This window comes from Mirounga angustirostris, unplaced genomic scaffold (genome assembly GCF_029215605.1).
Source record: "Mirounga angustirostris isolate CCGP_5_RB_7025 unplaced genomic scaffold, mMirAng1.0.hap1 SCAF_17, whole genome shotgun sequence".
Classification (NCBI taxonomy): Eukaryota; Metazoa; Chordata; class Mammalia; order Carnivora; family Phocidae; genus Mirounga; species Mirounga angustirostris.
The window spans coordinates 17515986-17536126 of NW_026991725.1; the positions used below are offsets into that span (position 1 = coordinate 17515986).

The 20141-nt window shown below is 34.9% G+C and overlaps 1 protein-coding gene across 2 annotated transcripts in view; it reads right to left on the bottom strand.

Annotated features, from left to right (window-relative positions):
* The window catches only part of STXBP4 (syntaxin binding protein 4), a 179984-nt gene that overhangs the window by 133435 nt on the left and 26408 nt on the right, over window positions 1-20141 (bottom strand). For both annotated transcript variants that reach the window (XM_064582846.1, XM_064582847.1), the window contains 5 exons: window positions 17763-17869; window positions 17117-17336; window positions 16067-16145; window positions 10117-10211; window positions 2174-2270 (listed from right to left, as the gene is read on the bottom strand). In XM_064582846.1, coding sequence (XP_064438916.1) covers window positions 2174-2270; window positions 10117-10211; window positions 16067-16145; window positions 17117-17336; window positions 17763-17869 — 598 coding nt within the window. The remainder of the gene's footprint in view (window positions 1-2173; window positions 2271-10116; window positions 10212-16066; window positions 16146-17116; window positions 17337-17762; window positions 17870-20141) is intronic.

Below are 20141 nucleotides of genomic sequence, written 5' to 3' on the forward strand. Positions count from 1 at the left end.
GGCAGGTCCTCCTATGCTCTCCATTTTACATACAGCAGCTAAGACAAGCTAACTGCCAAACTTCGCATGGCTACATGGCAAGTAAGTAGCAGAGCAGAATTCCATTTAAGGTCTGACTCCAAGGCATATACTCTTAGCAACTGTTAATTAAGACTGCCTAATGCTGGCGTGCCTGGGTGGCTCAGTCGGTTAAGTAGACCCCTTGGGCTCAGGTCATGATCCCAGGGTCCTGGGACTGAGTCCCGGATAGGGCTCCCTGCTCAGCAGGTAGCCTGCTTCTCCCTCTCCCTCTACTGCTTTCCCTGCTTGTACTCTCTTGCTCTCTCTGTCAAATAAATACATAAAATCTTAACAACAACAAAAAAACACTGCCTGATGCTGGCTAGCAAACTCTAAGCTTCTTCAAACATGAGTGTGACCCAATTCATCTATGTATCTTCAAATTTTTTAATTTTAGCTATTGTATTTTTAATTTCCAAAGATCCTTTTTTGTATTCTCTGATGGTTCCTATTCTACAATATCCTATTCTTTATTTCCTGGATGCCTTATCTTTGTTTACCTTTTCAAAGATGTTCATTTGGGTTTGTCTGAAGTTCTCTCCTACTTTTGCATTATTCCTCCTTTTTCAGGGTTCTTGTTTTTTTGTCAGTTTTGGGCTCTTATATTTTATGTTGGAGAATTTCTCCAAATGTCTGGTGACCCTTGGCTGTTAAGTTCATATTTAAGAAGAATCACCACCAAGACACTGATTGGAAATTTTGTGTACATAAATTGCCTTGTCATCTAGCTGGTTTCACTACAGAGCAATCAGGGGTTCAACTGACATTTTGAGGTAGCTTCTTCAGTGAGAATCTTACAACCTCTTGCCTACAGAGTATGAACATGACTGCAAAGTTCACCGAGCAATCTGGGTGTGCGTTGTGATAACTAACCATGCACTCCTCCAAATTCCCTGACTGCTGGCAACTATAGGTTCAGAAGCTCTCTGGTTTAATTTCTCAAGAGAATACACTTCTTTCTTTGTAGGTATAAGGGACTGTTATATTCTTGGCTGCTTGGGAGGGGGCAGGTAACAGCACAGATAAAAACTTCTTACATAGATTTCTTACAACCCTATTTGAAATGCCCCGCCTACACCCAGCCTTCAGAAGTACCTGATACTTTAATTCTTAAGCCTTTTCAGGGACAAATCAGCTTGTTTCCCATTGTGTTTCCCCCATCACTTTAGACACTTGGGCTTTTTTGCCTCCACTCACGAATTCGTTTACTCTCCTCATCCATGTTCTGTCCTTATATATCATGGTTTTGGTTAATACACGCAATTCTGTTTTTTTGTTCTCCTCACTATTTAGGGTGATTTTCAAAAGGAGAGGAAAGCAAATGTATATTTTCTCCATCACTTTGAAACTAAAAAGTGAATTTCTTTAGCAATACAGATACTTTAAGAATGATACAATGTTGCATTTATTGTATAAGAAAAAAATTAAATACTGAATGCTATCAACTATATAAAAAACTGTTATATTCAAACATCACTAGTGGCAGAACAAATGCATATGTAAAATGTCTCTTGAAAACAACTTATCAATACCTATCAAAAGTCTAAACCACTTGTGGGAATTTATCCCAAGAAAAAGAAGGAAAAAAAACTACAGTGTTAAATATAGACTTATTTATAGTATCAGTTATGAGAAACCATCAAAATTCCCAAAAGTAGAAAGGCTTAATATTATAGTACATCAACTAAGTATGTCAATATTATGCTAACTTTAATATGAATAATTATACAGCATCATAAAAATATTTATTCTGTCATATTAGCTGGAAAAAGTATGAAATTTCACAGCACTGGAATTAGAACTTTTATATTTTATATTGTTTCTTTTGTTATTATTAAAGAAATATTTATGCAATAAATAAAAAGCAAAAAAGTAGGACAGAATGATGATATTTTAGAGCTGGAAGATTCTAGGGAAGTCTCCTTTCTGCTGACCCAGGCAGGCCGGTAATTCTAGAAGACATTTTAGGGTACTGATTAGGAAACTTGAAATAGATGTGGTCTTATTTTTCCCCTCTCTCCTTCTAAAGAAGATGCACTCCTAATGAAAATAGGTCACCATAACTCTCCCACCAAGTTTCTATGATCACACAACACGATAAACTTAATATTACCTCCAAAAGACACTGTCCCCTTTGGGTCTACTTGCACTTGCTGCCTCAGGGCTTGATGTTGTTCCTTTGTGGGTTGAATTCCAAGATAATCTAAAGCCTGGAAGGAAAAGGACTCATGTGAAGTAATTTTTCAAATCTCTGCAGAATAAAACTTTTCATTATAACTTTATTTTACAACCCAGTGAAAAGAATCAATATCAGGAACAGGGACCAGAATTACATGCCCAGAGAAAGTCTGTTGACTATTTATGGATTAATTTTCTATAAAATATTAGCTTCCTGATTCTACTACCACCTCAGTTTTTTTGTGGTTTGTTTCTTTTTTTTTTCTTTTTCTTTTTTGCAAGACTAGCACTTTGGCTGAGGCCAAATTTATAAGCATAGCCCTAGAACCAAAACTCAATTTCTTAGTTTAAAATATGTGATATGGCAGAAGAAAGAATAGCAAGGAAATTCTATTAGATCAGATTAAACATTAATTTCTATAAGTAGCACTACAAAGCACAGATATTTTGTTAATATATGTGAGACCAAAACTAAAGTTGGTATGAATTGGGTTAAACACAAAATATTCTAATTTTAGCTTATTTATAGGCAGGCTTACACAAATAGTAAAATAGAAAGCTTTCTCTGGAACCCGCCTCTTTTCCTTTTTTGTTTTTCTTTTCTCTACCTTCTTTTAGTACCTGTAGCAGATTAAAAATTCAGAGATGGCTTGTTGTATTCCAATGTTCATTCTCTTTTTGTTCTTGAATAACAAAACCACAAGTTTTAGCTAGAAACACTGCCATCTGGCTAAAACGTATTTCCCAGCCCACTTTGGGGCTTGAAGTCATGGGACTGACTATGTACTGGCCAAGGATATCGAAGGTGAAGTACTGTGGGGTCCTTCTGGGAAGGCTTTCAAAAGTAGGTGTAGGCTATTCTTGTCCCTTTCCTTCTCTCTTTGGGCTTAATTTAAAAAGAAAAAAGATGGAAGGAAGGAGGTGAGGGAAGAAGGAAGGACAAAAGGATAGAATACTAGAATTCAAGTAGTTATCTTGGTTCATGAGCTACTTCAATAAAGATGATGGAGCAGAAAGATAGAGCATGTGTCCCTGACACAGTAGAGCTCCCATGCCAGCCCTGGATTACATATTTTAAGGCTTCTTTTTGGTGTGAAAGAAATAAATTTCTAATGGAAACCACTGTTATCTTAGGTCCTCCAGTTATACATAGCAAAACCTAATCTGAATAGCAAAACCTGACTGGATGCCCTATTACTGGAGTCTGGCAAGAATGTATTTTGTGTCAATCCTATCAAAACTAAAAAGTAGGTAAAGTTCAATATTGGTAATTGTTCCTTATAAATTTCTCCCTCCTTTGCAGTCTGCTCATTTATCATTTCATTCACCAAATATTCATTTAGTGCTTACTCTTTGAAGCACTACGCTATGCAAAGGGAACATAAAGAAGATACAGCTACCCACAGTTATGGTCCCTAGGGTGAGAACTGCATGTAAATAAATGTAACTAGTGCAATATGTAATTTAATACAAGTGTGTATAGGATATACTGAGGCAAAAACATACCGGTTAATATAAAGGTGGCCAGGCACAGTGAGAACAGGAGACAGGAGAAATGGAGATTAGGAAAGATTCATAGATTCATTCAAGAGTGATTCTAGGGTGCCTGGGTGGCTCAGTTGGTTAAGCGACTGCCTTCGGCTCAGGTCATGATCCTGGAGTCCCAGGATCGAGTCCCGCATCGGGCTCCCTGCTCGGCGGGGAGTCTGCTTCTCCCTCTGACCCTCCTCCCTCTCGTGCTCTCTGTCTCTCATTCTCTCTCTCTTAAATAAATAAATAAAAAAAATCTTAAAAAAAAAAAAAAAAAAGAGTGATTCTAGAGCCAAGCTAAGCATCATCTGCCTGCTCTGACTACACGGTCATAAGTATTTGCCTGTATAATGTGGAATAATGGTTCTTAACTTCTGGTGTTCTTTCCCTTTGGTTATAAAAATGTTCCAAACACACACACACACACACACACACAGAAAAAGAATAATACAAAGAACATCCATGTACTCAAATATTCATTGGTATTTGCTTGAAATTATATATACTTTTAAGAAATAAACATTACAGACTTGGTTGAAAGTTTTCTCTATTGTCCCTCGGCAGGAACCACTATCCTAAGGCTGGTGTATGCTTCCTGTCCATGATCTGATAACCATCACTACATGTATTCCCTAATGTTATGTACTCTTGTGCACTTAAAATTTTACATCAATAGTATACTACAAACATTGTTATATGTAAATTTACAAATTATTTGTTCACAAATTATTTTTATTTTTACCTCAGTGTTATGATTTGATAATTGCTCAATATTCTTGTCTGTGAAACTAGTTGACTTAACTTTAAATGGTATCCCACTGTATGAATACAAATTCTACATCCTCTGATGAGCTTTTAGCATTACTCCAACTTATTTTTTTATTACAAATAATTACACATATTTCCTTGTATGGAGGTGTGGAAATTTCTCTACAGTATATTCCTAGAAGAGGAAATGCCGAATCATATGTATTGTATGTATATATTATCACTTTAGATATGGTAAAATTACTCTCCAAACTGGTTGTAGCAACTTACACACACCACTAGCATATAAGACCTATTTTTGTACATTCTTAAGAGCATTTGTTGTTTTCACACTTTAAATTTTGTCAGTATGTTGAATATGAACTGGACGTTGTTTGTTAAATTCCCTTAGTTACAAGTGAGATTAAACTTCTTTTACATGTTTATTAGTGATGTTTTTGACTCACAAATCACTTAGCAATATGTTTTAAATTTTCGCAGACAGTTTTGAGAAGTATTTTTTGCTAGTGATTACTAATTTGGTCGCATTCTCCCAAATATGAAAACAAAAAAATGTCTCTAGACATTGCCAAATGTCCCCTGAGGCAAAAAACCAAAACAAAACAAAACACCCTTGAGAACTACTGCTCCAGAGACGAGCACTATTAATAGTTTGGTGTATAATTTTCTAATTTTTTTCTGCGAATATAGCACCTAAATAGTAAATACACATAGATTATGTATTTATTTACAATAATTATACCATATACGGTATTATATGTTTTTTTAAAATTATCAATATATCATAGCTTTCTATTCTGTACATTTTTGCATCATTTGCATGCTTTTCAAAACTGATGTAACAGTGCCTTAGCATTCAAGTATATATACTTCAAATTTTGAACATAACAAAACATTATAAAAGTCCCTTTTGAGCTTCTCCCAAGAGGTAATACCTTTCATACATTTGGCTTAATATTCCCAAGTATTTTATTATATAATATTTGACATATGCTAAAAATAAATATGTAACAGATATACATGTTTTAAAGCAGGGCAATAAAATAAAAATTCCATGAATCCATTTAAGAATTACAATAGTGCTGAATTCATGTCACATACTCCTGTCCTACTCAAGAGGTAACCACTACTACTGAAATGTGGGATTATTATTCCCATAAGACTAATTTTAAGATGGTTGGTCACATACATAGGTATCCCTACTGTATTTTGTTTTGCTATGTTTTAGCCTCATAAAAATGCTGCAGATAGTCAGAATTCTGAAACTTGCTTTTTTTCACCCTACAGTATGGTCTCATCATTCATCTGTATTGTTATATGCTATTGTAACAACAGCACATTTACTTTCACTGACAAATACCTGATTAGATGAATATGTCACAATTTATTCATCTATCCACCAGCACACTGGGGTTTTCTGCTTACTGGCAATGCAAAAACGAACATTCTTGTACACATCTACTTTAGCACATGGGTACAATTTTCTTTAGGGTGCATACTCAGGAGAAGTATTGGTGGGTCTTTTCTGATTGATTGTAGGACTTTAAAAAATATTTTGGATAGCAATATTTTATATGTTATATGTATTACAAATATTTTCTCCCAGTTTTTAGCATAACTTTTTACTTTTTTATATTCTTTTTATGGAGTTCTTTATGGACAGTTCCTAGGCATGTTTGCATACCATTATTTCATGTTTTTATAAATATATATGATGGGGCATCTGGGTGGCTCAGTCGGTTAAGCATCCAACACAGGTCATGATCTCAGGGTTGTGAGATCAAGCTCCATGCTGGGCGTGGAGCCTGCTTAAGATTCTCTCTCTCCCTTTCTTTCTGCCCCTTCTGTTCCTCTTTCTTAAAAAAAAAAAAAAAAAAAAGCATATAAATGATAAACTTGAAATTTAGAACAGATTGTCTTTTGAGGAGAGGGAGAGGTGTATATGATCAAGAAGAAACACACAGACAATGTCAAAAATTCTGATTCTTAGCTGGGTGGTGGTACAGGTGTGTTTATTATTCTTTAAACTGTACATGTACAATATAATCATTCTGTGTATGACTGATGTTTTCATATAAGTAAAAACAATTTTACAAAAGTAATGCAAACAAAACACCTGTCACAGAAGGTAAGTAATATATGATTATTATTATACTAAGTAATAATAAAATTACAAAATGCAATCAGCTACAATGGAACTTGATCTGGAGTCAAACTTTAGAAATTTACTCTAGATGAGTACAGCATGTCAGTGAGGTAAGCTCATAAATTTAAATGGGAAATAATTTATTTTTGGTCAAAAAACAAGTTCCAAAAATTTCTTGAATAATTAACGTCATCTTTTAACCTTAAGCAAAAATGCAAATTTTTTAATTGGACAAATAAATGTCCTTAACTCTTTCTAATGTCTGAATGATGAATTTTAAAAAATGTCACTTCTTTACAATATTCGTCACATACTTCCTAACCTAATACAAAGAACATCTCATTAACTGTAATCAGACATGGGGTATATCATTGCTCACTACACCTTTCTTCAAATGTTACAGAAATGGCAAGAGGTAAAGTAAATATCAGCGAAATGGCATCTGTATCCCAAAGCATCTTTCTCAGGTACAAAAATACAGATAGCAGAGAAGTACAATAATTCTTGGTCTTCAAGCCAACTAATAAACTGTATACCTATTTGCTGTGTTTATCATGCCTACTTATAAGTTTAACATTAGGATTAAATGAGACCCACAGTATTCGTAAAAATGCTTTAAAAAATACAGCACTGTAAATAACTATGGTGAAATTATTTTAAAATATCTGTATATTAAATCATCTTCAGAGTATTCATAGAAAGAGGCAATCCATTTTTCAACAAGGAATTGCCAAATAAGTAGTTGAGTATTAGAAATCATTTTCCAGTATATCCTGATAAAAATTGTCTATTTAGACTAGTAAAACATAGAGGACTTCATGAAGACAATGCCACACACACACATACACACGTCTTGACAGGTAATTTCTTTCAGTAAATTCTAACTTCTCTGTCTTTCTTAAAAACTGTACTGAGTAGGCTAATTACTTAATAACTACATGATTAGTCAACACCTTTTCCTTGTGAAATCTTATTATAATACAAATTTCCTAGATGCTATATGCAATATATTTATAGAATATAAAGGAAAAAGATAATTTTATTTCATTTTAAATATTTGATCACATTGGCCTTATGTGTTACCGAATAGTAAATATGTTAAAAATATAATGGATAATAAAATTGAATCTGTCTACAAAGTAGCAACTGAAATAAGACCTATTTCAAACAGAATGATACAGATATAATTACATTATTATGTAACCAAACAAAAAAGGGAGAGTAGCTTAGCAAATATTTGGGAAGATAGGAGCTAATTTGGATTTTGGAAAAAAAAATTCTTATTAAATAAGATGCTGTTTCATACTCTGAAAACAAAGAATGCTCTACTACATAAAGTCACTAAATATACTTTGAATAAAAGCAAGAGATGAGTTAACACAGAATGTGGGTTGCCTTTGCTGTAAAACTGCCATTTTATTTTTCCAGAAAAATAATTTGTTTAGGCTAAAAGGAGGACCAAACTGTTGGAAATTGATTCAATAGTCAAACAATCCAAATTTCTCAGAATCAATACAAATTTAGATGATTTTCATATCTAAGACAATTAATTAGATTTTTGTAAAAATGATGTGCTAGGAAAACTTAAATCGAATAAAGAAACAAAGGCTGCCAAATAAAGTCATCAGCTGGATAACTTTCTCCTTATGCAGAGAAATAGTATTAAATCTTCAATGTTTAGAAACGCATATTAAAAGCAACATCAGGGCGCCTGGGTGGCTCAGATGGTTAAGCATCTGCCTTCGGCTCAGGTCATGATCCCAGGGTCCTGGGATCAAGTCCTGCATCAGGCTCCCTGCTAAGCGGGGAGCCTGCTTCTCCCTCTGCCTCTGCCTCTCTCTCTCTCTCTGTCTCTCTGACTCTCATGAATAAATAAATAAAACTTTAAAAATAAATAAATAAAATAAAAAATAAAAGCAACATCATTAAAATACAATAACTTATTTATTTTTTAGATATTTATAGATGTTTTTATACCTCAAATATTCTTTTTTAAAAAAAATGCTAATATTAACTGATTGTAAACCTTGGCATCAGCCAGAACTTACATTTTATTTTTTTTTATTTTTTTAATTTTAATTTTTTTAATTTTTAATTTTTAAAGATTTTATTTATTTTGACAGAGAGAGATACAGTGAGAGAGGGAACACAGCAGTGGGAGTGGGAGAGGGAGAAGCAGGCCTCCTGCGCAGCGGGGAGCCCGATGCGGGGCTTGATCCCAGGACCTGGAATCATGACCTGAGCCGAAGGCAGACGCTTAACGACTGAGCCACCCAGGCGCCCCCAGAACTTACATTTTAGCCACCAATAAAAAGAGAGTACAAATTAGCAAAAGAGATTCAGGATTTTGAAACTCTAAAGGAGGTATCTTAAGTACCTAATTAATAACAAAGTTTAATGAGCACAAACCAGGTGTTTAAATAGTGGTAGGTGTACTAGATATTGTTGTGAAGAAACTTTATCTTGTTGTCAAAGCAAAATACACAAAAGACTGCACAGCACCACAAAATGATATTAAGTGCTGCAGATGTGCAAAATAAGGCACTATTGGCCCAAACTATAATAGTTACCAAATGTGGACACAGGGATTGGAATTGAGTTAGGATGTGAACACTGGGTAAGATTCAAGTTGACTCTGGAAAAAGTATTTGGTATAGGACCATGCATGCAAATGTATGAATATGGGAATAAATGCAATGTGTATTTATTGTGCATTTTCAACTGTCCCTAAAATGTAAAAAAATCATTATCCATGAAAACTGACTGGAAAGTAGAGGCCGTGGAATACAGTACTATAACCATTTTTATATTTAAAAAAAGACATAGCACATTTTTGCTGTGAGCTCCCAGGTTACCTGATAGGAAAAGCTCTAAAACGCTTTTCTACTTTTAATTCTTCCTTTTTAATAACCTTATGTTTCTTCTACATACAGAAGCTCTCAATACTTCACTCTCCCCAGAACTAATTTTTGGTGCCTCTTAGTACATTGCTACCATCTTCTTTATATTTAGTGAGCATATATATGACTATTTTGTTCTTTAGGATTTAGTTTCCCTGTGCTTTTTAAAAAGTTGAATAATGGGAGTATTACCTCCTTGCACTTACTGCTATTCCACATACTTGGTCATAATTCATTCCCTGTTTCCTTTGATTTACATTGTAAAACATCACATTTGTTTTTATTCCTGCACAGGAGGAAACTGATTAATTTGGTGTCAGTTTAGGTTCCAGACGGTTTTTCTATTTTGTACTAGTGAGTTGGCTGCTCAACTCAAACATAAATAATTAAAACTCAAACTGCCATTCATTTAATTGCAAATAAGTAATTCTTCAAGAAAGTAACGGCTCCAGTCCTTCCTTTATCCTCTCAAAGAATGAGAACACTTCCTTACTGTTGTTTTATAGAAGAAAAATGGAAATTTAAAGTATTTACCATTTCCAGTTTCTCTGCCTTAAGGCGAACAGAGGGATTTAGGGAAATCTTCTTTCCTTGTGGTCCATAATTATCAGTCCATGCAGGGGCAATATCTAAGAGACAATAGGGTGCACGTTAATTGGAAATTTAATTGGAATAGAACTTTTCATTTGACAGGATGTGTTCTGGGCTCCTGCTGTTCAAATATAAGTCTGGCTAATCAGTTGGCAGTTTTCACTTTTGTTTTCATGATTTTTTTTCTTTAAATCTAAAGTGTATCATATAAATCAGCTTCACTTGAGCACTAAAAGACATAATATAAAAAGAATGGCCAATTATGCATTAAATCCCATGGAAATATTAATTTAAAAGACAAACATACATCCTACCACTACCCCATCATCACAATGCCTTACTAATTGTAAAGTCAAGTCTTTTTTCTTCCAAAGTAAGCAAAATCATGTTAGGAATGCAAAAAGACTGTGATATGTCTTTGGCAAAAGTGGTTTTGTTACATGAGTTCTGAAGGTACTATGGAAAAACTCATAAACACAAATTGTTTCAAGTTTGCGCATAAAGTATGATACAGACTAGGAACTTCTGGAACCCAAAATCCCATTTCTTACTTTACATTAAGGTTATATTTCAAGGAGCATAGATGGACTTCCAAGAGTTGAGTTTCATACACCTCTCACCCATCCCAACACCTTCTTAATCTACACTGATTATTTAGATGAGCCTTTGTCCTTGTTGCATGAATAAGAGACCAGATGCCACAAGGGATTAGACCTTGAAAAATTATTTGTTTTAATATGCCAAAGTTTGTAAAACAAATTCCTGTAATTCATGTCAATCCTTGTATATAAATTGTCACTATTCTAAATACACTTCTAAATGGTATTTTACTAGTTCTACATAGAAACAAGAGGAAGAGAAAAAACTTTTTGAAATGTCACATCTTTATGCAGTGTTTTAATTTTTTTTTAATTTCTCAGAGCATCTGTCTCTAAGTACAAAATGATTTGCATTCTCTTTCTTAAGAACATAAGAAGCGCATATGAAAATAAATAGTCTTCCTCTAAACCTTTAACACATCCTTAACATTCTATGTAAAATCTTGAATATAGCTTATAGGTGTCAAGATCATAAAAAAAAATGGTTACTGACTTTTAGCTTCAAATGGAATCAAACCTTGGAAAAGAGTGATTTTAGTATAATAGAATTTTTACAATTCTGATAAAAGCATCAAAGTCTCTTTTGTCATCCTGATACCTAATTGTTAGCCATGAGACAAAAAACAGTGTATATATATATGTATATATATATATATTTTTTTTTCTTTTTTTCTCTTAAGAGAAATTCTGTGCCAAACCTACAGTGTGGCACAAAAGATCAGCATGGAGTAGAGTGGTACAGAAGACCAAAGAGCAGGGAAGTCAAACTTTATTTTTCATTTTTAATGTTTGGATTTGTGAGGCTTGTCAGTGACCTTCAGCTTGGTGCCTGACCTGCAATTAAGGAATGAGAGCACTACTAGGTGTACCCAAGCTAGCCTAATCATGATTTCAGACCAATAATCCTACTCCAGGGAGTGAATTACTCAATTCAAGTGTAAGTATGTGGAAGGGCTAGGGGATGCGAGGGACAGGGAGGGACAGGGACACACACAGAGCATCCACACACACTGAGACATACATTCTCACTTATGTATTCCTATACCTAAGCATAAAAATTTGCTATGTGTAACAGTGGAAATAACAGCAGATCAGCTCTTATTTACGCTTACTTTTAGCCAGGCAATGCACTAAGTGCTTCATATACATAAGCTCATTAAGTTTTACTACAGCCGTAATGACACAGGTGTTATTATTCCCATCCCAAAGATGGAGGGATCAAGGCCCAAAAAGGTAAAGAAACTAGCCTATGATTACGTAGCTAGTAAGTGACCATGTCAGGATTCTAGTCCCTTGTGACTCCCAAAGCCATTATTCCTAAATGTTGTATCTTTCATCATGTTTTCTCACCTGTAAAGTAGTTGGAATAAAATAGTGTACCTTACAGGAATTGTAAAGGTAAAATAAAGAATCATAGAAAACTACTATGAACACTATAGAATATTGTTTGTGTTTAAGTAGGCTCCATGTGCAGCGTGGAGCCCAACACGGGGAGACCCTGAGATAAAGACCTGAGCTGAGATTGAGAGTTGCACGCTTAACCGACTGAGCCACCCACGCACCCCTAGAATATTGTCAATATTAACAAAGAGACATATTTAAACAGGAGATTTAATGTAAATTTACACTAACCCCCCTCCCCCCCATTTAACAATATGCAATCATGGCTTAACAAAATCTCACTTTCTTTCAGCCAACCTTCCCCTAAACCTATACCTTTGAGTGAAAACCTTAGGAGGATTTGTGCATAAATCCGGCATGCTTTGGTAATTCAGAGTAGCTTGACCTGAAAAGCTGCTCATAGACAGGCAGCTTTCCCCATTTGCTGGTGACATCTCCCAATTCTGGCCTCAAGCTCTTGATTTGCTCCTCTCTGGGGAGTGAGGATTTTCAAAGGATAGCTTATTATTCTCTTGGATCTTCTCTTCTATTCCTCTTTTTAGGGGAAGAAAGGGAATGTTTTAAGAGGGCAGGATCAAAACCATTTTACACCATGAACCCTCCATGGATATTTTCCCCCCATCACTCTTTTGTTTCAGTTATAAAACCTTAGTGTGGGAGGATTACAGTTTGTGTTCTGGTAAAGTTAAAGATAATGATAATATTTCTTCATGCAATAATTCTTATTTTTTTAGGAATGTCTTTAGCATGTTTTTAGCTCATTTACAAGCTCATGTGTTAGCTTAAAGCAATAGTGAACGACCCTGAGTTCTGAAGTAAGAAATTTATATAATAGTTTTTAAAAACATATTCAAGTATTATATGGATTTTTAAAATTCTAACAAGTTTTACACTTTGGAATAATTTTGACATGGGAACACGGGTAGATTTGCTTCAATTCAGTTTATTTTTATTGAGGTTAACATTAAAACTTGTTTACATTTTTTGAATAAATACCCACTAGCTAAAGGAGTTTAGATGTGGCAGGTAAGGGTCTAATTTAGGAAAAATCTATAATTAAGTGCTTATAACAGAAAAACCGTAAGGTATATAAGTTACCTAGAGATAATTTAGAGTTGATTTTGTTTCCACCCCCCCGCCCCCAGAAATATCTGGCCTACTACACTTACGTGAAAATAAAAAAATAGGACTGACTCAATGCTAATTCTACTCTAGAAAAATGTTCTATTTTAATTGTATTTTAATATTTACTTTTCATACAGCTCACTCAAATATATTTTCATTAAATCATGTTTCTATTACAAAATACAGCACTGTTTCTTTTAGTCACTGATGTGAATTTACCTCATTTTATTCATTATTCTGGGATCTCTTTAATCAGTTCTGCCTCCTAGGGTCACCTGACATCTAGCTCACCCTTTGTTCTGGGCTTTTGCTCATGGTACTTCCTTCACTTAGGAAGATCTCCTTCATCCGTCAATTGATGTTTACCACTTCTTTCAAGATCTGGATGACGTCTGATTTTTGCTAAGAAATGTCTGCAGTTTGTGACAAATTCTTTACTATGTACTAATTTGGGGGGTGAGGGGAGGATGCAAAATTGAATTAAAGGATGGGAGCTTTTGTTTCTGCTCTAAAAACATCCCCTGAAGTATTACTTGAGCTACACTCTAGTCAGTGGGTTTTGTAACATTAATAATAATAACAAAATTTACCGAGCTTATGCTATGTACCAATTACAATGCTAAGTGCTTGATATGCATGATCTCATTTAATATGCATAAAGACCCATGAGGCAACTATTTCAAGGTTACACAGCTAATAAGTTGGAAGCAAAGAAATGAACCTCTACATTTGCATTCAGAGCCTGTGGCCTCACTACACCACACTCAGGCCACTTCTTCCCTTACCCACTTTGTTCACGTCTTCACACTATCTGTGACAAGATAGTACGTTCCTTCGAGTACAGAAACCACCCACACCCTGCTCTAGTTAACAAAGAACACTGCAAACTGTAGTTATTCAATAAAATAAACACATACGTATGTTTTCTAATCTGAATAATGAAGGTTTTTTTTTTTAACCCCATGTTTTATTTCACCATAGACTATTAAGAATCTCACGGAAAATATCCTAATTCCTTCATAATTCCTACTAAACTATGTTTTCTATGTACATGACATGCTTAGTAAGTGCTTCCTGAATTAATAAAAGGCTAAGAGAGGCAATGAGCAGTCCGATTACTTTCAAAATTAAAAACATATTACATAAATGTATCCTCACTATTGCTTGCTTCTTTCATTTATATATTTTTTCTTCTTCACGTGTGTTCACAGTTTAACATAAAAACAATACATCAAGATAATGGAAATTAAATACATAAAGAGGATAATACTAATAGTTTCTAAGAGTCAAGGAATCCCACTAAGTAAAAGGGCATATAATTTATGACTAGAGATTGCTACCAACCCACTGGTAAATACTGCTCCGAACTATTAGAGGAAACTATTATGGAATCCACTATAAATTCCTATTAAGTGTGGTACCTGTGTGCTGTGGTCTGAATGTGTCCTCCCCAAATACAGATATCGAAATCCTAACCCCCAAGATAATGGTATTCAGAGATGGGGCTTTTAGGAGGAGCTGAGGTCATGAGGGTGGAGCTCTCCTGAATGGGATTAGTGTTCTGATTGAAGAGACCCCACAGGTCTCCATGTGAAGACAGGATGGGAAATCTGCAACCTGAAGAAGGCTCTCACCGGGACCATGCTAGCACCATGATCCTGGATTTCCAGCGACCAGAATGGTTAGAAATACATGTCTTTTGTTTATAAGCTACCCAGTCTGTGGTGTTTTGTTATAGCAGCCCAAATGGACTGAGATACTATGTAATTTATGCTAATCTGTCCTTATTATGCAATTCTGATCTAGATTAATGCTATTAAAAATTAAAATATACAGGTAAAAATTTGTATTATAATTTTTAGACATATGTAATTAACTTTTCTATAAGCATTGGTTTTTGATTGTTGTTGTGCTTAATTTTTGGAGATAATTTAAAGGGAAAGCTTTTTCTTGATATTGGAGCCACTAATAGATACTTCACAGTTTGATAAAAATTATATTTATTTTTTTATTTTTTTAAAGATTTATTTATTTATTTATTCATTTGAGAGAGAGAGAATGAGAGACAGAGAGCATGAGAGGGGGGAGGGTCAGAGGGAGAAGCAGACTCCCTGCCGAGCAGGGAGCCCGATGCGGGACTCGATCCCGGGACTCCGGGATCATGACCTGAGCCGAAGGCAGTCGATTAACCAACTGAGCCACCCAGGCGCCCTAAAAATTATTTTTTTATGGGTGACACAATTAATACTTTATTGTTTTAAAAAGTTAGCAAATCATTTCATGGTAATTATAACTAATACTATTCAATTCATAATACTGATTTTCTTTTAAATTAACATCTATACAATCTCTTCTTTAAAAAAAACATATTTCTTTTCTTAAGTTATGCTCCCATCTATAATTTCTCTGAAAGGTGCATTTAATAAACCTCACCGGTATTTCCCTAAAAGGAAAAGGCAACCTAATCTTGATTTAAAGAAGAATTTACATTATTTGATTTCAACAGTTCATTGATTATTACAGCTTCATAGACACCGTTATGATAATGCATATTAAAATTTCAACCCTTTGTTCAGGAAACTTTCTAATAAAAGACATAATCTAACAGGAACCATTGCACAATACATTCATTTTACTCTTTTATCCATTGAAGGAAAAAAGGCATAATGCATCCTTCTTTAAAGTCTATTAAATCACATTATGTACTCCTCATTGAGAAAGAGTAATTGAAAGAAATAACAGTAAAGAGGAATTAAATGTGCATTTACCTGTATTAGACATATCCGTAGGCCTGTTTTCCAAAGAAGTGACTGGAGTCTGTTCTGTTTTCTTGTATCCAGTTTTTATCTATGAAAGAAAAGGAAGAAAATAAAATGTCATTTTCTAAAGTAGGTCAAAGACCAGACTAGAAACTCATGTTAACATAAAAAGAATGGTTTAAGAGATTAAAGCAGCAGTCCAAAAAATCGGAGATCTCTAAAATTTTGGTATATTTATCTCTAAACAAGGCATTTCAGAATTAAAGGTAACAACTGCTTTCAGCTCTACCATGTCCAAGGACAATAAAATATACGGCCATGAACCTTATCTTTGAAAAGGTATTATAACCCCAAGTAAAAAAAGTATAAGGGGCTGACAGAAAATCTTACACTCTGTATCTTATTAGCAGGTCCCTGAAACTGAAATTGCCTTTGACAAATTTTATTCCATTGACTGAAAGCCTACCTGAGCTCCTATTTTGTTTCATAGCTAACATAGACTTTAAGAGTATATGCTCTATTTTATAACTTTGATTTGTTAGGGCACTGTAGCAATTAGTAATCAACTGTCGATTCTGATGTAGAAACTCCTCCCTCTGTGTGAGTCTACTGGGGTGATCTATGCACATGTGAGGGAACCATATCCACCTATACTGGGTAATTAGGATCAGCCTCACTGTGCAGGAAAAAAAGGAACAAAAGGAAGACTGCCTGTCTTCAGTCAAGCAGGAAACAGAAATAAGAATACATTAAACCATATCAGAGACTTTCTGAAAATAAATATGACATTCCTAACACAGTTTTGAGTGACAACTAGGCATATCTCCGTGAGGCCATTCCTGATCATGACTTTCTGGACAAAAGACACACTGACTTGAAAAACTGTATTACTGATAGCACAGTATAAAAATATTACACAGAAAAAAAAGAACTTTCAAGGAATTACCAATCTGTTAAAAAACTGCACTACCAAAATTATAATTCTATTGTATATAACAAACATAAAAACAGATAGGGGATTTATGGACTGCATAAGTATACAGAGAAGTGTAAGATTACCTGATTTATCCTAAAAGAAGATAAAATGGTATCTGTAGTTTGGGGAGTGGATGAGGTCTTTGGAATTAGTATTTCAGGGGGAGAAGGAAGAAGGCTAAATGTCGAGACTTGAGGTCCATATTCTCCAGAAGCTTGTAAAAGAGATGTACAAGATGGATTTTCTGGATGACTGCCATCAGATTTTTGTCTTATGAATGCTATCTCCCAAGCAGATTCTGACCTAGCATTAAAAAGAAATCACTTTATGGACATAGTGTGGATACAGTACAACTAAATTTTAAGATAATGTTTCAAATATTATTAAAATATACTTATTTTAGGAGGTGTCTGGGTGGCTTAGTTGGTTAAGCGTCTGACTCTTGATTTCAGCTCAGGTCACAATCTCAGGGTTGTGAGATCGAGCCCCATGTTGGGTTCTGCTGCTCAGCGGGGAGTCTGCTTGAGATTCTCTCTCTTCCTCTCCCTCTGCCCTCCCCCACCCCAGCTCACATGCATGCTCCCTCTAAAACTAAATAAATGAATAAATAAGTAAAAAATGAAATATATATATTTCTTTTAGAATCTAAAGTATTTAAATCCCTTAAATTACTGTTTTTGAGAAGACATGGTAATTAACTCATTCTATCTTATGGATAGGATAAATTACCTCAACTTGGCTCTGGTAATTATGCTTTTCGCTTCTTCAAAGGATACACCAATCATAGATTCCTTGTTTATTGAGACAAGTTGATCTCCTGGCTTCAAACGTCCATCCTAACAAAAGCAGTAATATATATAAAGAAACTAATAATGATGGTGTTTAAAAAAAACAACAACAACTAATTGATGCAACTAAACCAAAGAAAAATTTTAGTGAACAGTCTCTTAAAGAAGGAGTAAAAAGAAAATGTTGGACAAAAAACCTCAATAGCAAAAAGTTTTGACTAAAGCTGGTTTGCTTACATGCATGAATGAAATGGAATAGTTCGTGTATATGCGAGCTCAATTTGCACACTAAGGAATCCTGAAGACACAGCCCAGTACAGCAGGAAAAGACCCATTTTAAAAGCTTGGTACTGGGGCGCCTGGGTGGCTCAGTCGGTTAAGCATCTACCTTCGGCTCAGGTCATGATCCCATGGTTCTGGGATCGAGCCCCATGACGGGCTCCCTGCTCGGTGGGAAGTCTGCTTGTCCCTCTCTCTCTGCCCTCTCGTGCTTGCGCTCTCTCTCAAATAAATAAAACCTTAAAAAAAGATTGGTACTATGAGACAGATACAGCTCTGACTCTGTGATAAAGTAAATCAAGTAATTCCAGAATATTTTAGAAAATAAGGCTCATTCACTTTAGTTTCTAAGCATTCCTGCATCTCTCATCCCACAAAACTGGTAAGGTTGATTCCACAGTAAGACTTTTAAAAATTCAGTCAAAGATCTTAATTAGATTGATTCTACCCATATTTCAGCTCTTTACTGGATCTGCTGTACTGCCTGTGATGCAGGCCTAGCTGGTCATACATACATCTTTTGTCAAGTCCTACTAAAGATGACCACTTAAAACCAGCTTCCTTACACTGTCTGCTAAGACCTGGCTCTGGCTGTCACCAGCCTAACTGGATCAGCCAGAGCCTACTGATTACAAGATTTAATGCATTTGTTAGGCAAGTTTCCCAGTCTTCACCTGTCTTTTTTTCTCAATTCAAACAGGAAAAGAAGAATGAGCGCTCTTCATTTTCAGTTCCTAAGACTTGTCTCAATTATCATTTACACAAAGACAGAAAGCAGTATTTATGTAACTGGGGAAGAAGCTTATAATGGTTAAAAAGCTGGATTTTCACCCTAATGGCATTTAAGTAAGTTCCACAAATTCAAGGAAATATCTTTCTTCAAAGTGATATCTAAGATATATCCCTTGGATAACTGATCTTTGATCTGAACTTAATTACACACAATAATGGTGATTTATGGTTACTTTACAACTAAATAACAGTTTTTTTTTTTTAAACCAATTTTTTAAGATTATTTATTTATTTATTTTAGAAAGAGAGTGTGAGGGGCGGGGGAAGAGCAGAGGGGAAAAGAATCTCAAGAAGATTTTACGCTGAGAGGGAGCCCAACAGGGCTGGATCCTATGACCCTGAGATCATGACCTGGGCGGAAAACAAGAGTCAGAAACTTGACTGACTGTGCCACCCAGGCGCCCACTAAGTGTCTTTTTAAAAAACAAAAATAACTATTGAGAGACACTTGGGCGGCACAGTCAGTTAAGCATCCCACTCTTGGTTTTGGCTCAGGTCGTGATCTTGGGGTCATGAGACCGAGCCCCACATTTGGCTCCACACTCAGTGTGGAGTCTGCTTAAGACTCCCTCTCCCTTTGCCCTTCCCTCTGGTCCCTCTCTCTCAAATAAACAAATCTTAAATAAAAATAAAAAGACACTGCTATCTCTTACATTGAAAACTGAGTACACAGGAAGAGAAATAAACAAACATAAAATATCAAAAAAACTTTATGGAAACATGTTATTTCAAATACTATGTAAAAGACACTATCATCTAAATGCATAATGACTCTATGACCCTTCTAAATTACAAACATTATTTTAAAAATTAAACTGAAAAAGGAAATTTGATTTTAAAAAATACATAAAATTTGGAAATTTATATTTTATAAATATAACTAGCAAAGTCAGAGAACATAACACAGTTGCTATATTCACAAGTGATTTTTTTCCCCCTTCCACTGATTAATGTATGAGGAGTAAAACGCAATAGTCATGCTGGAAAAGACTAAGCAGTATGGAGAGAGTATCCACCATATGGATCCTACATGTTCAGTAACATGAAAGAGCTGATTTTGTAAAATTTTGTGAACACGGTTCTGTATGGCTGGGCCCAAACTTTATTACAGAGTTTGGTTACATATGCATTTAAATCAACTCTACCCAGACATACTTAGACACTCACATACATTAGCTTACAATTTAATACATGAAAATTTTAGTTTCAGGACAGTTATCTACTCAAAGTTAAGATGAAATGGCAACAA